This window comes from Zeus faber, assembly GCF_960531495.2.
Source record: "Zeus faber genome assembly, chromosome: 20".
NCBI lineage: Eukaryota > Metazoa > Chordata > Actinopteri > Zeiformes > Zeidae > Zeus > Zeus faber.
The window spans coordinates 7,114,417-7,129,741 of NC_137207.1; the positions used below are offsets into that span (position 1 = coordinate 7,114,417).

General features: G+C 46.2%; 1 protein-coding gene across 1 annotated transcript; it reads right to left on the reverse strand.

Moving 5' to 3' along the window:
- Nucleotides 1-234: 234 nt before the first annotated feature.
- Nucleotides 235-11,201, reverse strand: LOC307245262 (cilia- and flagella-associated protein 337; the record flags this gene model as incomplete). The annotated part of the gene is made up of 18 exons (XM_080020738.1): nucleotides 235-390; nucleotides 1,228-1,281; nucleotides 1,386-1,462; nucleotides 2,227-2,357; nucleotides 2,769-2,980; nucleotides 3,913-4,061; nucleotides 4,921-5,060; nucleotides 5,618-5,805; nucleotides 6,896-7,045; nucleotides 7,154-7,609; nucleotides 7,704-7,895; nucleotides 8,815-9,003; nucleotides 9,121-9,258; nucleotides 9,348-9,394; nucleotides 9,475-9,646; nucleotides 9,750-9,872; nucleotides 10,762-10,908; nucleotides 11,079-11,201. The coding sequence occupies 18 exons, from the start codon at nucleotides 11,199-11,201 to the stop codon at nucleotides 235-237; spliced, it is 2,844 nt and encodes a 947-aa protein (XP_079876864.1).
- Between the last annotated feature and the right edge of the window lie 4,124 nt (nucleotides 11,202-15,325).

Here is a 15,325-nt window from a genome sequence, read left to right on the forward strand (position 1 = left end):
GGGGAGTCCATGGAAATCCAAAGACGGGCCCATTGGGCAGTGGGGGGGGATTGTATTGTGGTCAAAAGCCATAAACGTGCAATTCCAGTTAGAGTGAAAAATAAAAAACATCTGGATCATTCCTTCATTTATTGGCTATATTTAGATTTTCTTTATTCAAAACACATTCAAAAAGGTCTCAATAAAAGTGAAGCCGTTCAATGAAACGGCAACTTATTAAAAAGGTGTTCCCCGTCAACACCATCGATCATTTAGGTGGTGCGCTTTTCCCTCCTCCGAGCTGCTCTTCAACAGGGAGCTGGGCTCGGTGCTGCCGGCGAGCCACAGGTTCTGACGGCAGATCCAGGGGCTCGACGGTAAATCCTCGGGTGGAGACGTCTCCTGGCACTCCTGCTGAAACGGAGGAATGTGGGCGAAGATGGAGGAGAAGATTTGTGAACAAGAGAACCAAGCGACGGCGGGGAGCGCGTTTCCTTTGCGTCTATTCCGAAATCAAACGGCAACCTGAAGAGAAGTGGCCCACGGCTTCGCATACAAACACAGATGGAAAAGGAGGAATGTATCACGTGATCGTATTATATTAGATTCTTCCTAATCGTAGGAGAGAATTGTAAAAAAGTACCACAAGCAAGCAACAGCCTCTCTGCAGCTATGGATAATAAATAATATGGATATGCGGCTAGGGATAATCGGAAGTTTCCCGATATAGAACAAAAAATAAATCCTTTCCTCTTTCTTTCACTCCTTATGATCCCCTTTCAATCCATCAGGCTTTTTTTGGACAACTTCGGTCTGACCGTGGAATGCGAGCAGCCACCGTTGGGCCTTGTAGAGGATGTGGAGCCGTCGCATTCCTCCAGCGCAGATCATAACTTTTGATGGTCGTGCTTTACTGACCGGCCACCCCTGCTCCGAAACATCCTCAAATTATGGGGAGAGAAACACCAGGGGCCAACGGAGCTTGTGGCCAGGGTTTTATGAGGTCAACTTTGATTGAATCTTGAAAGGAACTGGGCCGTGGCCTTTTTTTGATTTTTGATGCTGGGCAAATATCGTTGTTAACTGTTTGTGAGTTTGCGGCTTCACTTGGGTGGGTTAGTTGGTCAGTTGGGGTTACTCGGGCTGAGGTTGTAAGAGCAGGAACAGTCCTTCATTTAGAGGTATTTAAAACCTATGTTCTCCCACCCTATGCGGTTACGCTGCGCCCGAAACTGACTTAGAACTCACCTGGAGGTCCAGCGCCCGATATGGAGAACACATCCCTGCCACAGGGAACGCACGCTGACACAAAGACAGTTAGGACGGAGGGAGGGATGGATGGATGCATAAGTGAGATGGACATCTTGAAGGTAACGTTGTATGTGTGTGTGTGTATGTGGTGGTACCTGGTGAAGTTGAGCACGACTGCGAGTCTCCACCTTGATAGAAGGCTGTGTGTGCCACGGTGAAGGTGGTGGTGAGGCTACAACGAACAGTCAGAGACAATTGAAGGGATTTAGTTATGTGTGTGTGTGTGTGTGAGTGTGAGTGTGCTGTATGTTCCTGGGCGCGTCCCGCGGAGAAACACAGCTAATCACTTCTTTTGGCAGGTTGGCGTTCCGGGCACAGAAAGCGCGGAGTAAAACCTGCCAGGCGTTTCTGGAGCAGAACATGAATGTTCCAGAGTTCGCTTCCAGATTTTTTGAGCAGTAGAATGTGAGGAATGCTCTGCCTCTGCTCCCCGTAATGTGTCGAAATCGGTCCCTGCGATTGAATCGGAGTATCAGATTGTATTAACTTGAAAGGCAGCCCCAAAGTGAATGCGCTAATCCAATAATGTGTATTCATATCTATTTACATTCGGCAGTGGCTATACACACAAAGGAATACAGTTGAGACAGTGGTAATTACTGGGAGGGACATTCCCTGTGTACAGCCAAATGTGACTGGGGCAAGTCTGGTTCAGAGAGGGGATATGTGTGTGTGTGTGTGTGTGTGTGTGTGTGTGTGTGTGTGTGTGTGTGTGTGTGTGTGTGTGTGTGTGTGTACGTGTGTGTGTGTGTGTTTCTGTGCATGTGTGCGTGTGTGTGTGTGTGTTTCTGTGCATGTGTGCGTGTGTGTGTGTGTGTGTGCGTGTCATCCATTGCCTTAGAGGCACCTGTTTTGGAGTGAAATGGTCACCTTCACAATCAAACTGCTCCTGTGAAGTCTCACCTCCGCTCGCTGGGTTAGATGTCAGGGACTGACCTTTCACCTGGCTGAGCCCCGATTGGTCCCTTTGGCTACTCTCCTCCTCCTCCGCCTCATCATCATCATCATCATGCTCATCATCATCCGTCTCTTTCATCCATGGCTCTGTCACCTGGTCCTGTATCTCCCTGAGGAGGTAGGACTAATAGGTTAATTTCAGTTCATGGGTCCATTGGTGTACACACAAATCTACTCCATAATGATTCATTATATACACTCCTCTGCCTTTGCCCTTTTGACCCATTGAAGTTGCTCTGAAGCTAATATATCCAATTGCAGAGTTGTGTTGTTGGCTTCAATGCCCAAGGCATGGTTTGGCTTAAGCTAGCATTGAAAACATGTCATGATAAAAGTGCCATTCTCTACCCATTGAGCTTCATGGGTAATGCAACCCTTGATCCATGCAGTGTTAGTGCCATGGTCTACGAGGAGTAGAAGCACCACAGCTGGACCACGTCGTTCTTCTTTCTCGACCTGCCCACTCGGCCATAAAGGGTCGGCATAAACAACCGCAGCCACAACCAGACCTTGAGCCTCACCGCGTATAGGTAGCCGGGTCTGCGACGTTCCACTGCACTTCCTGTCCAAAAGAACCCACGTGATTACCGCCGGCGGTCCAAAGTCCAGCGTCCCCGTCTGCCGAAGCGGTGAACACGAAGACCCCGCCAGCATGCTCCGCCACCTCCACGCTGAGCAGCGCCCCCTCATGGGCCTTCCAGGAGCATCGCAGAGGAGGCTGCTCACACGCCGGCTGAAAGAGAAAACGTGCGTTCCATGAGGATATCTACACTTCAGTCGTACACGCAGATATACATCAAACAGCTACAACATTAAAACCACTGACAGGTGAAGTGGATAACATTGTTCATCTCGTTCCACTGGCACCTGTCACAGGGTGGGATATATTAGGCAGCAAGTGAATGGTCAGTTCTTGAAGTTGATGTGTTGGAAATAGGAAAAATGGGCAGGCGTAAGGATCTGAGCCACATTGACAAGGGCCAAATTGTTACGACCACTGGGTTAGAGCGTCTCCAAAATGACAGGTCTTGTTGGTCTTCTCGGTTTGCAGTGGTTAGTACCTCCCAAAAGCGGTCCAAGGAAGGACAACCAGTGAACCGGCGACAGGGTCTTTGCCGCCCATGGGCTCATTGATGCATGTGGTGAGCTCAAGTCTAGCCTGTCTGGTTCAAACCCACAGAAGAGGTACTGTAGCACAAATTGCTGAAAGTGTTAATGCTGCTATGATGGAAAGGTGTCAGAACACACAGTGCATCACAGCTTGCTGTCTATGGGGCTGTGTAGCCACAGACCGGTCAGAGTGCTCATGCTGACCCATGAAGAACTGAACCATGGAGCAATGGAAGAAGGTGGCCTGGTCTGATGAATCACGTTTTCTTCTACATCATGTGGATGGCCGGGGTTAGGGTCCGATCGAGCATCTATGGGCCCATGTGCTGCAACAAAAAGCCTGATCCATGGGGACCCACCTCACAACTTACAGGGCTTAAAGGATCTGCTGCTAACGTCTTGGTGCCAGATACCACAGGACACCTTCAGAGGTCTTGTGGAGTCCATGCCTCGACGAGTCACAGTGGTTTTGGCACCACAAGGGGGACCTACACAATGTTGGTGGTTATTAGTGGTGGTTTTAATGTTGTGGCTGGCATGCGTACACCTTCTCACCTGGTGCATGGTGTCCAGGGCATAGCGTGAGATGTCCCAGACCTGAAGACAGCCTGTTGTGTCTCCTGAGACCAGGAGGGTGTTATTAAGATGATCCGAGCTCAGCGCTAACACACGCTCGCCCAGCTGGTCAGGGCCATAAAACTGTGCTGCAATATGGAAGGAATACAACAGTCTACCATCATAACCTCCACCCATCAGATACACTGCGCTTTCACGTAAATCAATCATGTCTGAGAAATAAATCAAAATCGGTCTGAACTATATTCTCCAAAGGCAGAGATGTGTGTGCCTTGACTGCATTAGGTTTGGTCTCCTCTACACCCGTAGAGGTTTAGAATTATTTAGTTAAAAGGCATGAAGAACTGTTATGTCACAGTTGGGTTGTTTTTTTTTACTGTTGACTGTTTAAGATGGTCAGACAAATTAAGAGAAAAAAGTGAAGATTGTGAATTTTGTGTGTGTGTTCTCCCCCATAATCCCATTTTTAAGATGAGGCTCTGTGTTCACATGGCTGGCATTGCGCCTGGGACATAAACATGTCTAAGATTCCCCTCCAGACAAAGGCATGCAAACTTAAAGAAGCAGAAGTATGCGCGCGCACACACACACACTCTCTCTCTCTCTCTCTCTCTCTCTCTCTCTCTCTCTCTCTCTCTTTCACAGTGCCCTCAGTGGCCTCCGTGCGTTTTTCCCTCACTGCTAAACACAGCTGGGATCTAGAGGGTGGCATAGTTGTGGGCTGCCAGAAATGGCCCAGGCACACATCCAAGTCAACAGCTCTAACTGTCAGTGATTTCAAAATCCATCCTATGGGGGGGATGATGAAAAATGACAGCTGGCTGTGTCAGGGTCACTACTATCTGCTGAGCCACTTGAAGAGTTTTGAGAGGTGAAAATGTATTTTTTCCGTCTTTCATTGGAATGATATTCTAACGTCATATCTATCTGTCCATTCACCCATCCATCCATTCTTCTTTTTCTTCTTTCGCCTCAAGCCTCTCTCACCAAGAGGGTGTGTGTGTCCAGCTAAACTCCAGAAACACAGAGAGCCGCCCTGTGAGGAGACCAGGAGCGCTCCGTTCCTCCACTTCTTGCCACCAGCCCTGTGTTGCAGGAACAGCAGACTGTCCACAGGAGGTGCCGTACTGAATGGAGGAAAAAATATATAGAATCAGAATCTGCGTATTCCGGCAAGTATATTTTCATATAGAAAATTAGCATGAAAGGAAAGCTTAACATAAAAGATGAAAATTTTTGACCAAATATACTGAAATAGCCAAAAATACAGAAAAAAATACATATATACATATATTATTTATAAAATCATATGCACATCCTAAATCAATAGTGTAGCTCTAAGGTGTAACTGATTACTATGTACTTACTAAATTATTACAGTGTCATCCTAGGGTCAATATATTGCACGGATATTGCACAAGTTGTGTGAGTGTGTAGGTGTGTGAGTGTGTGTGTGTGTGTGTGTGTGTGTGTGTGTGTGTGTGTGTGTGTGTGTGTGTGTGTGTGTGTGTGTGTGAGTCAGCATTTCAGTGGGTTTTAGCGGGTTTAAAGATAATCTAAAATAGCGGCTTGTGGCAAAAGTAATTTAATCACCACACACACACACACACACACACACACACACACACACACACACACACACACACACACACACACACACAAACACACATCCTTGCCCCCTCACCCTGACTGTGTGGCGTCTCTCTGGAGCCACAGATGCGGAGCCTGGGTCTCCAGCCTCCAGACGATGACCTCTCCATCGTGGCTCGCCGTGGCAACGACCCCCAAGGCAGGGCAGTGGCAAAGCTCTAAGATGTCAGATTTGTACACCCTCTTGGACTTCCACGACATGTCTATCCTCACGTATGAATCCTGCGTGTACAGATGGAGACCTTGTCAAAGCCCGGCCATTCAGCAGACCCTTGTAAAAGCTCCGACCTTGGGCAAAGTCATATATAAGTGTTAATAACGTATTCAAAATGTCAACATTGGTTGATGCCAATGCCAATTTGGCTTTCAAGGTCATTCACTTCACCAAGCGCAGTTGTCTATACAAATATTAAAGATGGATATCAGGGTTTAATATACTTGATGGCTTGATTTAACTCTTGTGGGCAATGCATGAGTGGTGTCTAACAAATATCTCTTCAGACAACCTTATTTAAAATACAGTAATTTCTTAGACAACTGCAAACTACCTTAGCCGACATGTAAGTGAATGACTGGTGTATTGTGGTGCCTAACACGGTGCTGTACTCTTCCCTCGCACTTCCTACGGGGTTTTCAAGTCCACCTTGTTCACTTTTGCGTATTTCCCGAGTATCAGTTACAGTGAAAAACATTCCTTTACAAGTTTGCTTTGACTAAAAGATGTTTTCTTAGAAAGCCCACTTGGTCCTGCTGACGTAGAGGACCTTGAAATGAGAAGAAGGAAGAAAAAAAACCCCAGTGGATTTTAAACAGTTGCTGCTGTGGCTCTTCTCGGTAGGAATTTCTCCGCACCACTGGGCCATGCCCGAAGGCTGAGGCGAAAGGTAACAAAGTGTGCATCTGAGGTGTGAACATGTGGCGGTCTGCAGAGCCAGACAGTTTGTGTGTTTGTATTGGAAAATGCCCTTTGCCTGTTTCTCTAGCTGTTTTACGCATCTATGTTCTAAAAGGTTTCCGAGAGTGGATAAGGAGATGTAAGGCCCTCATTCTCAAAGTGGATTTGAAGCTTACAGTTGCAAGTGCTATTATGGTATTTAGGCCACATTTCTAAATGTGTTTTAAGCCTCCAGATCTATAATTATGTTGCATTAATAGCTTAGTTCAATGTTTGAGGCAGAGTAGGTCACTATATAGTAATGATTATTTTGTGCAGGACATCCAGCAAAAACAAAAGCACCAGCAAAGATGACGCGGGTATGGATATGTAGGCAGGGGGTCAATCCTTATATATTCAAGACATCTTCCCGTTCACCTTGGCCGCCGTCATGTCATACTGAGCTATGCGCCGGCTCCACCCCACAGCCAGCAGCCGGTTGTTACAGAGACAGGTGACGCCTGTGACCTCAGAGGAGCCTACGGGCTCCATCTTGTGCAGGTTCTGTCCGTTCAGGAGGTCCCACACCTGTTCGGAGAGCAGTGACCAACGGTACCTTTGTAAGCACAAAAACGACAGGACACAAAGCTAAAACGATAGGGGACGGGACGGAAGCGTGACTTCAGTTCAGCAAACCTTAATAGTGCCGTTGCCAGCACCGGTGATCAATCTCCTGTGGGAGACGTCCAGAGCCATGCAGGTGACCGCCTCCTCTCCGTGGGCGTTGGTGATGGTCAGACACCTCTTCCCCGTCTCTACGTCCCAAACACTGACGGAGGAGTTATTGCATCCGGTCACCACCTGCTTCAGGCTGGGGTTGTACAGGGCGCAGGAGAGGGGCGCACCCGGTGGAGGTTGTGAAGTCGATCCGGTCTCACCTCCTGCTCGTCCCTTGTCCGTCAGTCTCAACCGCGCCAGGTAATCTTTGCAAGCCACGAGCAGGTGGGGCTGAGTCTTCCCAGGAAGGGGAGCCCTCACCAGGAGGAAGGGGAAGTTGCTCTGCTCCAGGGAGGGCCCCAGCTGCAGGCAAGGGAACTGAAGGTGGATGGTTTCCAGACAGAGGTAGGAGGAAATGTCCCATATCCTCAGCTCCTGGTGGAGCGACACCACCAACCTCAAAGTGTTAGAAATCTGCAGAATACTCAGTAGGGTCAGAGGCTCGGATGGGCCATGGGTGGAGACTTACCCCATCTTTTGAGTAGCTGAAGATCTGGCCAACGGGGTGGTAGATCACCACATCCAGCACGGTGGTTTCGTGACCCTTCAGCGTAGCAATCGGGCGGGCTGTCACAAATTGGTTCCACAGTTTTACCACTGGGTCAAACCCCCCCGTCACTACCGCTCTCAGAGGCCTGCTGTAGTCAAAACATCGGACTCCCTGCAAACGAAAGCAGAGGAACGCTCTTGGGACTAGGGGAAGAAGCCGGAAGAGGCAAGTTTCAATGCGGTATGCGAGTTGAGGCAAAAGCTCATGATCCACGAATGAGAAAATAACCATTTGAGGGATTTGTGTAAAATTGTCTGCTCTTCTTATTAGAGAAATTTAATTAGCCTGGAATAAATTGTTTGCTCCGGGAAATGACCGAGGGCAGCTTAATTGTTGAATTGTCCAGACACTTTATGGATCCATAAAATCACTATTGTAACTCGCCAACACCCACTTTAATATTATTTTAAACTTCTGCTACTGGAGTTTTTCCTCCACAAATGGTTGTTTTTTCCCCTCCACTGCCCTGCTGGAAGGATCTGAGATTTGGACAGCATATAAAACACAGCACCACGCAGGTCAGTGTAATCCAATTAGATGATGTGACATTTGCCAAGAGGTCGTTAACTGGTGTTTGTTTATTTGTCCTCCGATCGGACCATCAGAGCAGAATGAAATCTCACGGAGGAGACATTTAAAAGCTGACCTGGCCAACAGGGTCAGTGTCACCCAGAGCAGAAGACTCTGACCCACACATTCTGGGTGGTATCTGTGTGAACCAATAAAAGTAAAGTCCTTTTTTTCATCCACCCATTTGTTTTTTTATATATATTAGGTCACTGCTCTTCGCTGTTTTTACGGCCTGTTTTGGTGAATTTTATTGTTTTATTGCATTTTATTGTTTCCAGACAAAGCCAACTCAAATCCAACAATTTTTTATCATGCATAAAGCTATGAAAATCAAGTTAAAGCCTCATTACGACGATTACAATTTTGGCCCCGGACTCACCCAACCTGAACACTTCAATGTTTCACTACTGTGTGAACCTTACACTATTTTGACTAGATGCAATATGATGTCTATTAGTACCTGGTCAATTCTCCAAACGTAAGGCTCCCTCCGGAACGACACGTGCATTATCACCACAGCGGTAACGTCGCTTTCGGACGATGTCATGATCAGGTCAGAAGATGGCTCGAATATGACCCGGTTGATCGGTTCCTTGTGGACGTTGGGGAAGTGATGATAGGAAACTGCTTTGCTGTGGTCACCCAGGTCCTGTTGTAATGGACGATAGATCAAGAGTTGCAAAATCAACCTATTAACGTTTCTATGATGTCTTGCATGATTGATTGCTCATACAGAGACAGATCTAAGGCTGGAAACATTGCATACAGGCATGTAGATCCTCCGGGGGCCTTTGTTTTCATTAAATGGATTCTCAAACAGGCCCTTAGAGGGGTTCAGAAACCACAATAAGTTGACCCCCCCCTTGTCATCACCCCAGAGCAGTAGCGAGCGCCGCCCTGGTGCCTATGAGGAGAAACAGCAAAGTTTGACACAATGTTATCAGGCTTGTCTCAAAGAATTGTATTTTTATTCGGTTTTACAAAAAGTCTTACCTTGTCATCGTACCAGTAGTAGAGAGCAGTAGGAACCTTATGAAAACCTTGACAAAACATAACAGATATGAGTCTTTTGGGACGGTTTAGTACAAATCAAATCAGACTTAGTTATGTCAAGGTCTACCAAAGAGGATGACATCCTCGGAGATGGTGGTCGTGGAGACATCGATAAAGTGGAGGTCCCTGCCGCCGGTTGCTATGGCGACCTTGCGGACGTTGCCCATGTAGACCGCATCAGTGGTCCAGGCCCTGAATCTGCCCTTGTTGACCCCTTCCTCTGCACAATCGCCATGAAGCTGAGAATGACGAGTTTAAAAAAAACGAAAACGTGTACAGCATGTGCACATGTCAGTGAGTGTGTATACTTCCATTTAATTTCCTGTGCTCCAGCTCACTTACCCAAAGAGTCTTGAGGATGTGCAGACGGCTGTTCCAGACGGTGAGTTGTCCCCCTCTACTGATGCTAATGTAGCGCAGAGGAGGTGGATGAACAAGAGCAACTACACGCACTGTTGGTTCCTGCTGCATTGGCACAAAGAAGGGACGAGCATGAGTAATGAGTCTTATGGACAATAAGAAGGGGTGTTTCTTCCATCGGAATTGCTTGCTAAAAATAAATGTCAATTGGTAATGAGCAAAGTAGACAATGCCATCTGTTGGTCAACAGCAGGCATGGCAACAAGTCTCCCTCTAGAAGCAACTGTCCCAGTCAGGGTGATAAGTGTGAAAGTCTCTAGTCTAATAAGCTCCAGGTCCAAGATGTCCCAGCCAGGAACCCAGCAATGCTCCTCAGAGCCATAACTTCTCAAGTCAACCAGGAACTGCAAACTGTGGCGCATCCTCCTGTAGTCCGAGAACTGATGGACGGTGCAGGTGGCTGACTGCTGATGAGGGGAAGTGGAGGCCTGGAGGCAGGAGAGAAGTCATTGACTACCCAGCTTCCCAGCTCCTACTCAGGCTCAGGGTAGATGTCCGTAACTCTATCAAGTCCAGAGGAAGAGCTCTGGATGGTCTCACTGGCTGAGGCAGCGGGAAATGGAATGAAGTGGAAAAGCAATCCAAACCACAACTAGGAGAGCTGTGAAACCACCTGAGGGTGGAGGAAGAGTTATTGTATAAGTCCAGGGCGATATGGGACCAGGGGCTGCTTGAGCTTGGCAGGTACCGATTGAATATGTAGAGACAAAAGCTCTGGTGTCATCCGCCACAGCCATCTCAATAGTCTCCGCAGAAACTCAGAACTGCCTAAGACTTGGCAGACAATTCGGGCCCAAATTCAGAGATGAAGGACATGAAGATTCAATAAAACTAGAGTTGTGTGTGACAGCAATCAAAAGACATGCAGAAACAAGTTAAGACCAAGCAAAAGCAAAGGGGGAATGGGTCGACTTGAATAGGTCGAGCTGCCTACCTTTTTGTGGGAGCAGTGTCGGATCTCCGGCTCTGCGTTCAGCACGGCGTCTCTGGGCTTGGATGAGCGATCTCGCTCCGTGTACTGACGCGTCAGGAAGGAACAGAGCTGCTGCCAGTCCACACGGCCCTCACAGTTGATATCTACCTGGTCGTGAAGAGGTAGAAGCGGGGTTCATTAAGCGAGGACCATCCAGGGTACATCGGCGTATGAAAACACCACAGGTCAAGGAAACACAGATACTGCATGGTGGCAGGTGGAGGTTGCTCGCCCCCCACCTTTTACACAAAGTATTATTATTTTTCCTCACTATTTACCTCACTGAAGAACCTTTCCGCCTGTGTTGCACTGATGTCGGGGCCGACCACGCAGGTCAGAGCCTTCCGAAACTCGTCCAAGTTCATTCCGTCCTCTCCGGCTCCTCCTTTTGTCCCGACCATGCGCTCATTCCAGCTCTTATCTTGCGTCTGTGGTCTAGTCTGTTGATCTTTATTTGATTGTTGGGACGTCCTGGCCGAGGCAGCGTGACAACGGAACGCATCTCTCAGGAGTTGCAGGAGCTCCGCAGTGAGTTTGCCGTAGATGCTGTTCTCATTTCCTGGGCCACTGGAGAATTATTATAGCCCATTGTGTATTACATCCCTATATTCAAATATTTGTATCGATTTTCACATATTTGTACACTCACAGTAGCACTCAATACTCCAAAATAAGACATACATAGAAAAATAGAAACACATTATTACTTAGCATTATGAACCATCAGTGAGATACCACTTCAATACAAAAAAATTGCCACTTAATGAATAAGTTAATATGAAACAAAACAAAAATACAAATGCCGAATCACAATTGAAATTGAAAAAAAAAAAGGTAGCTACCTTGTATTAATGAAGGGGAATGCAATCAAAAAATAGGTCGGAAATGGTTGCCAGACGTTATTCTGTAATACTTCTCGGTGGAGCCTCGGGCAGTTTATTTAAGCTGTTCAAGCTTAAGATAGGACATTACCTCCTCCACCCAGCGACTGTGAGATGGTGGCATAACTTTCTTCCAACTAAGGAGTATCAGAGGTCTAGCAAGTAAGATGGAGAACGCTGCAGCCTGATAAGTTGTGATCGGCTGACTACACCGAACAACGCAGTCAATGGTTCAGGATCAATAACCATATGACACATAAATTAAAAGGTATTAAATATCCCTGTCCAAAATGGCGTCAGTTTGGGACATAAACCAAAACATGTGACTGAGGCTAGCTAGGTCTCGACTGCACCTGATGCAGGTTGGGTCCAAACAAGGGAATAGTTTTGCCAGCTTACTCACAGATAAATGTGGCCTATGCAGAACCATAAACTGCAACAACCTAATGTCTAATGCATATTGATAATGAGTGTACCAACAGTGTGTAGCCTGCCAATTTATATCTGATAAGGTAATTCCCAACTCTTCCTCCCACTGCCTTGTTAGGTGAGTAAGTGATGGGGAGGGGACCCTCTGAATATTGTCATACACTACAGACACCAGACCTCTGCCGACTGGATCCATGCTCAGACACTCTATCCAGGTACTGTACTCTGCGGAATTGTAAGAGAGAAGTGTGCTTTGACGTAACTATGTACCCGCAGGTATCTAAAGAAATGTGACTGGGGAATATTAAAATCATTCTTTAGCTCGATAAAATAAATAAAGTGCCCTTCCTTAAAATGGTCCTTCACACACTTGATCCCTCTCCTGCGCCATAATTGAAAAGATGAGTCTGTGAGAGAGGGAGCAAAATTGACATTGCCAAAATAGGCAAAATAATACGAGCTTGTTGAAGTTTAAAATGGGTGCTACACTGAGACCGTATATTTAGAGAACCATGAATAATTGGGTATAATAATTGTTCGTCCAATAGCGTTTACTTGAGGGTATTGGGGCAGAATTTAATGAGCGAAATGACACTAGATCACTTGAATGCTGCTCCATAAGAGACCAAACTGGAGACTCATCCTTCGATAAATCAGGGACCCAAAACATCACCTTTTGTCTTTCCAAATATTCTTTCTTTATTTGAGGTACACTTTTATTCCAAATTAAATCAGATGTGCTCTTATTTCATTCATTAGAAAAGAATTTCGGAATAAAGACTGGGATTGCTTGAAACAGGAATAAAAATCTGGGCACGACGTTCATTTTTACACAATTCATCCTACCAGTGAGTGACAAGGGGCGCGTCGGCCTTCTCTCCATGTGCTGTTTGGCCTTACTAAACGCTATTTTAAAGTTATTGTCAAGCAGACCCCTGCACTTGCAAGTGACACAAGCACCCAAGTGAGTAAAGCTATCCTTACTAACGGAAAAAGGGAAGTTCTGCAGCGACAATGGACGTGCTTTATCATTTAAATTTAGTTCAATTTAACATATATCCTGACACCTGCCCCAACTTGATTATAAGGTCTAGAGCAATCGGTATAGTAGTACAGTGGTACCTCGACTTACGACTGCATCTTCTTACGACTAATCCAAGATACGAGTAGCGATAGTCAGGCAAATTTGTATCGACTTGCGACCGACTGCTCCAAGATACGAGCGTGGAAATTTCCAGTTGGCGCATTGGCGGCCAGTCAGCAGCCAGTCAGCAGCCAGTCAGCAGCCAGTCAGCAGCCAGTCAGCAGTCAGTCAGCAGGCGACCTACATCATGTGTGCATGTAGTTCGTGGCTTATCGATATTTTTTTCATATATACTGTGTTTGTGCTGTGTATTTTGTTTATTTTCACCCTTCATGATTTCATAATTCATATGGGAAAAATGGCTTCGACATGCGACAGTTTTAACATACGACCGTTCTTATAGAACGAATTACAGTCGTAAGTCGAGGTACCACTGTATATGGATCGGAAAGAACAAGGAGAACATCAGCGTTTTAGCATTTTTAGAGCTTATTGTGCGTAACCTCCGGGCGCGTTGCAAAGACATTTCACTGCATATATGTATGAACGTATGTATATGTATGTGACAAATAATCTTGAATAAAACACAATACAATACAGTGACAGTTTATGCACTTGTCCCCCGCTTCGCCCTCAAACCAGACTCGTGGTCTCTCTTAGCATTACTGCCAGGGGCTCGATGGTGATGTCGAATATCTGGGGGCTCAGGGGACACCCTTGTCTTGTTCCGCGGAAGAGAGGACAATAGTTGGTTATTATCTTGTTTGTTCCAACCGAGGCTTGAGGCGCCGTATATATATAATCTTGATCCATGAACAGAAAACAGGACCAAAGCCAAACCTCTGGAGGACACTGAACAGGAAGATGTATTCAATCCTGTCACAAGCTTTTTGTGCGTCGTGGATACTATGAGCTCCGGCTCGACTTCGTTCTGTCGGTAGATAACATTGAATACGCGGCAAAGGATGCTTGATAACTATCGACCTAAAATGAAACTGGATGTATCAATTTAGGCATAATTTTCTCAAGCCTCCCTCTGATAGTATTATATATCTGATTGTTTGTTGGTATCTCATTGACTGAGCTCTCGACATGCTTTAGAATCTGAAGAAGGGCTCACTGCTGGACGAGTGCAGTGCCCCCAAGTGGCGACACCATGACAGTACAGCTTCTGCTCAGAGATCCTTCTTTTTGCGTTTTTCAACGCATTAGAAATTGTGTTATGTGAATTTAAATGAAACATGATAGGACTTTAATGAGCGTGTGCATGTGTGTGTGTGTGTGTGTGTGTGTGTGTGCGTGTGTTTGCGTGTGTGTGCGTGTGTGTGTGTGTGTTTGTGAGTGAGTGCATGCACATGGATTGGGGAATGGGGGCGGGACACGCAACACCCTTGGGGGTCCCCACGAAGCTAGGGTCACCATATTTAGGTGATAAGGGCCACAAAAGCCTCCGGTGTGGCCCTGTTGCCGGGGCAACTGGCGACCGGGACAAAAGGTCACATGTCAGGGCATTCTAAGGTCTCTTCTTGTGTGCGTCAGGGGATGCACAAGCTCATATTATATTGAACTTTATGAGTACTTTAAGATTTCCTTATGAATGCTTTCTGAATATATTGTGTAAAACCTATACTAACACATTACGTTTAATTGAAGTTTTACCTTACATTTATATAGAAAGTAACTAGACTATTCCAATTATATTAACATATTACAACAGTTTTATTTAAATATAGGCCTATGTCCTCCCAGTGTGATAAACCATCAAACATATTACATTCTACAGGAAACTGGCAAAATTGAGTAGGAGAGTCAGAAAAAGCTTAAAAAAATGCAACATGCTCAGAAATAATAATCTATGTTTAGATTAGTGATAAGACACAAACACAACTTACCCAGAGATCCTGCTGGGCACCTCTGTTTCATAAACCTCCCATGGATTACAGCTTTTTAAAGCGGTCATATCAACCTGCCTCCTCAAATCAAATAAGACCTAAATGATGTCTACCCTTAAAAAAGTGTAAAAGGGTACTGCTTGTTGGGGGGAAGAAAGACCTGCTGAGTGCTACTTTCCTCATCAGAGGCACGGTCTGAGACGTCCTCTCTCTGAGTCAAAAGCCTTTGTCACTCCCTC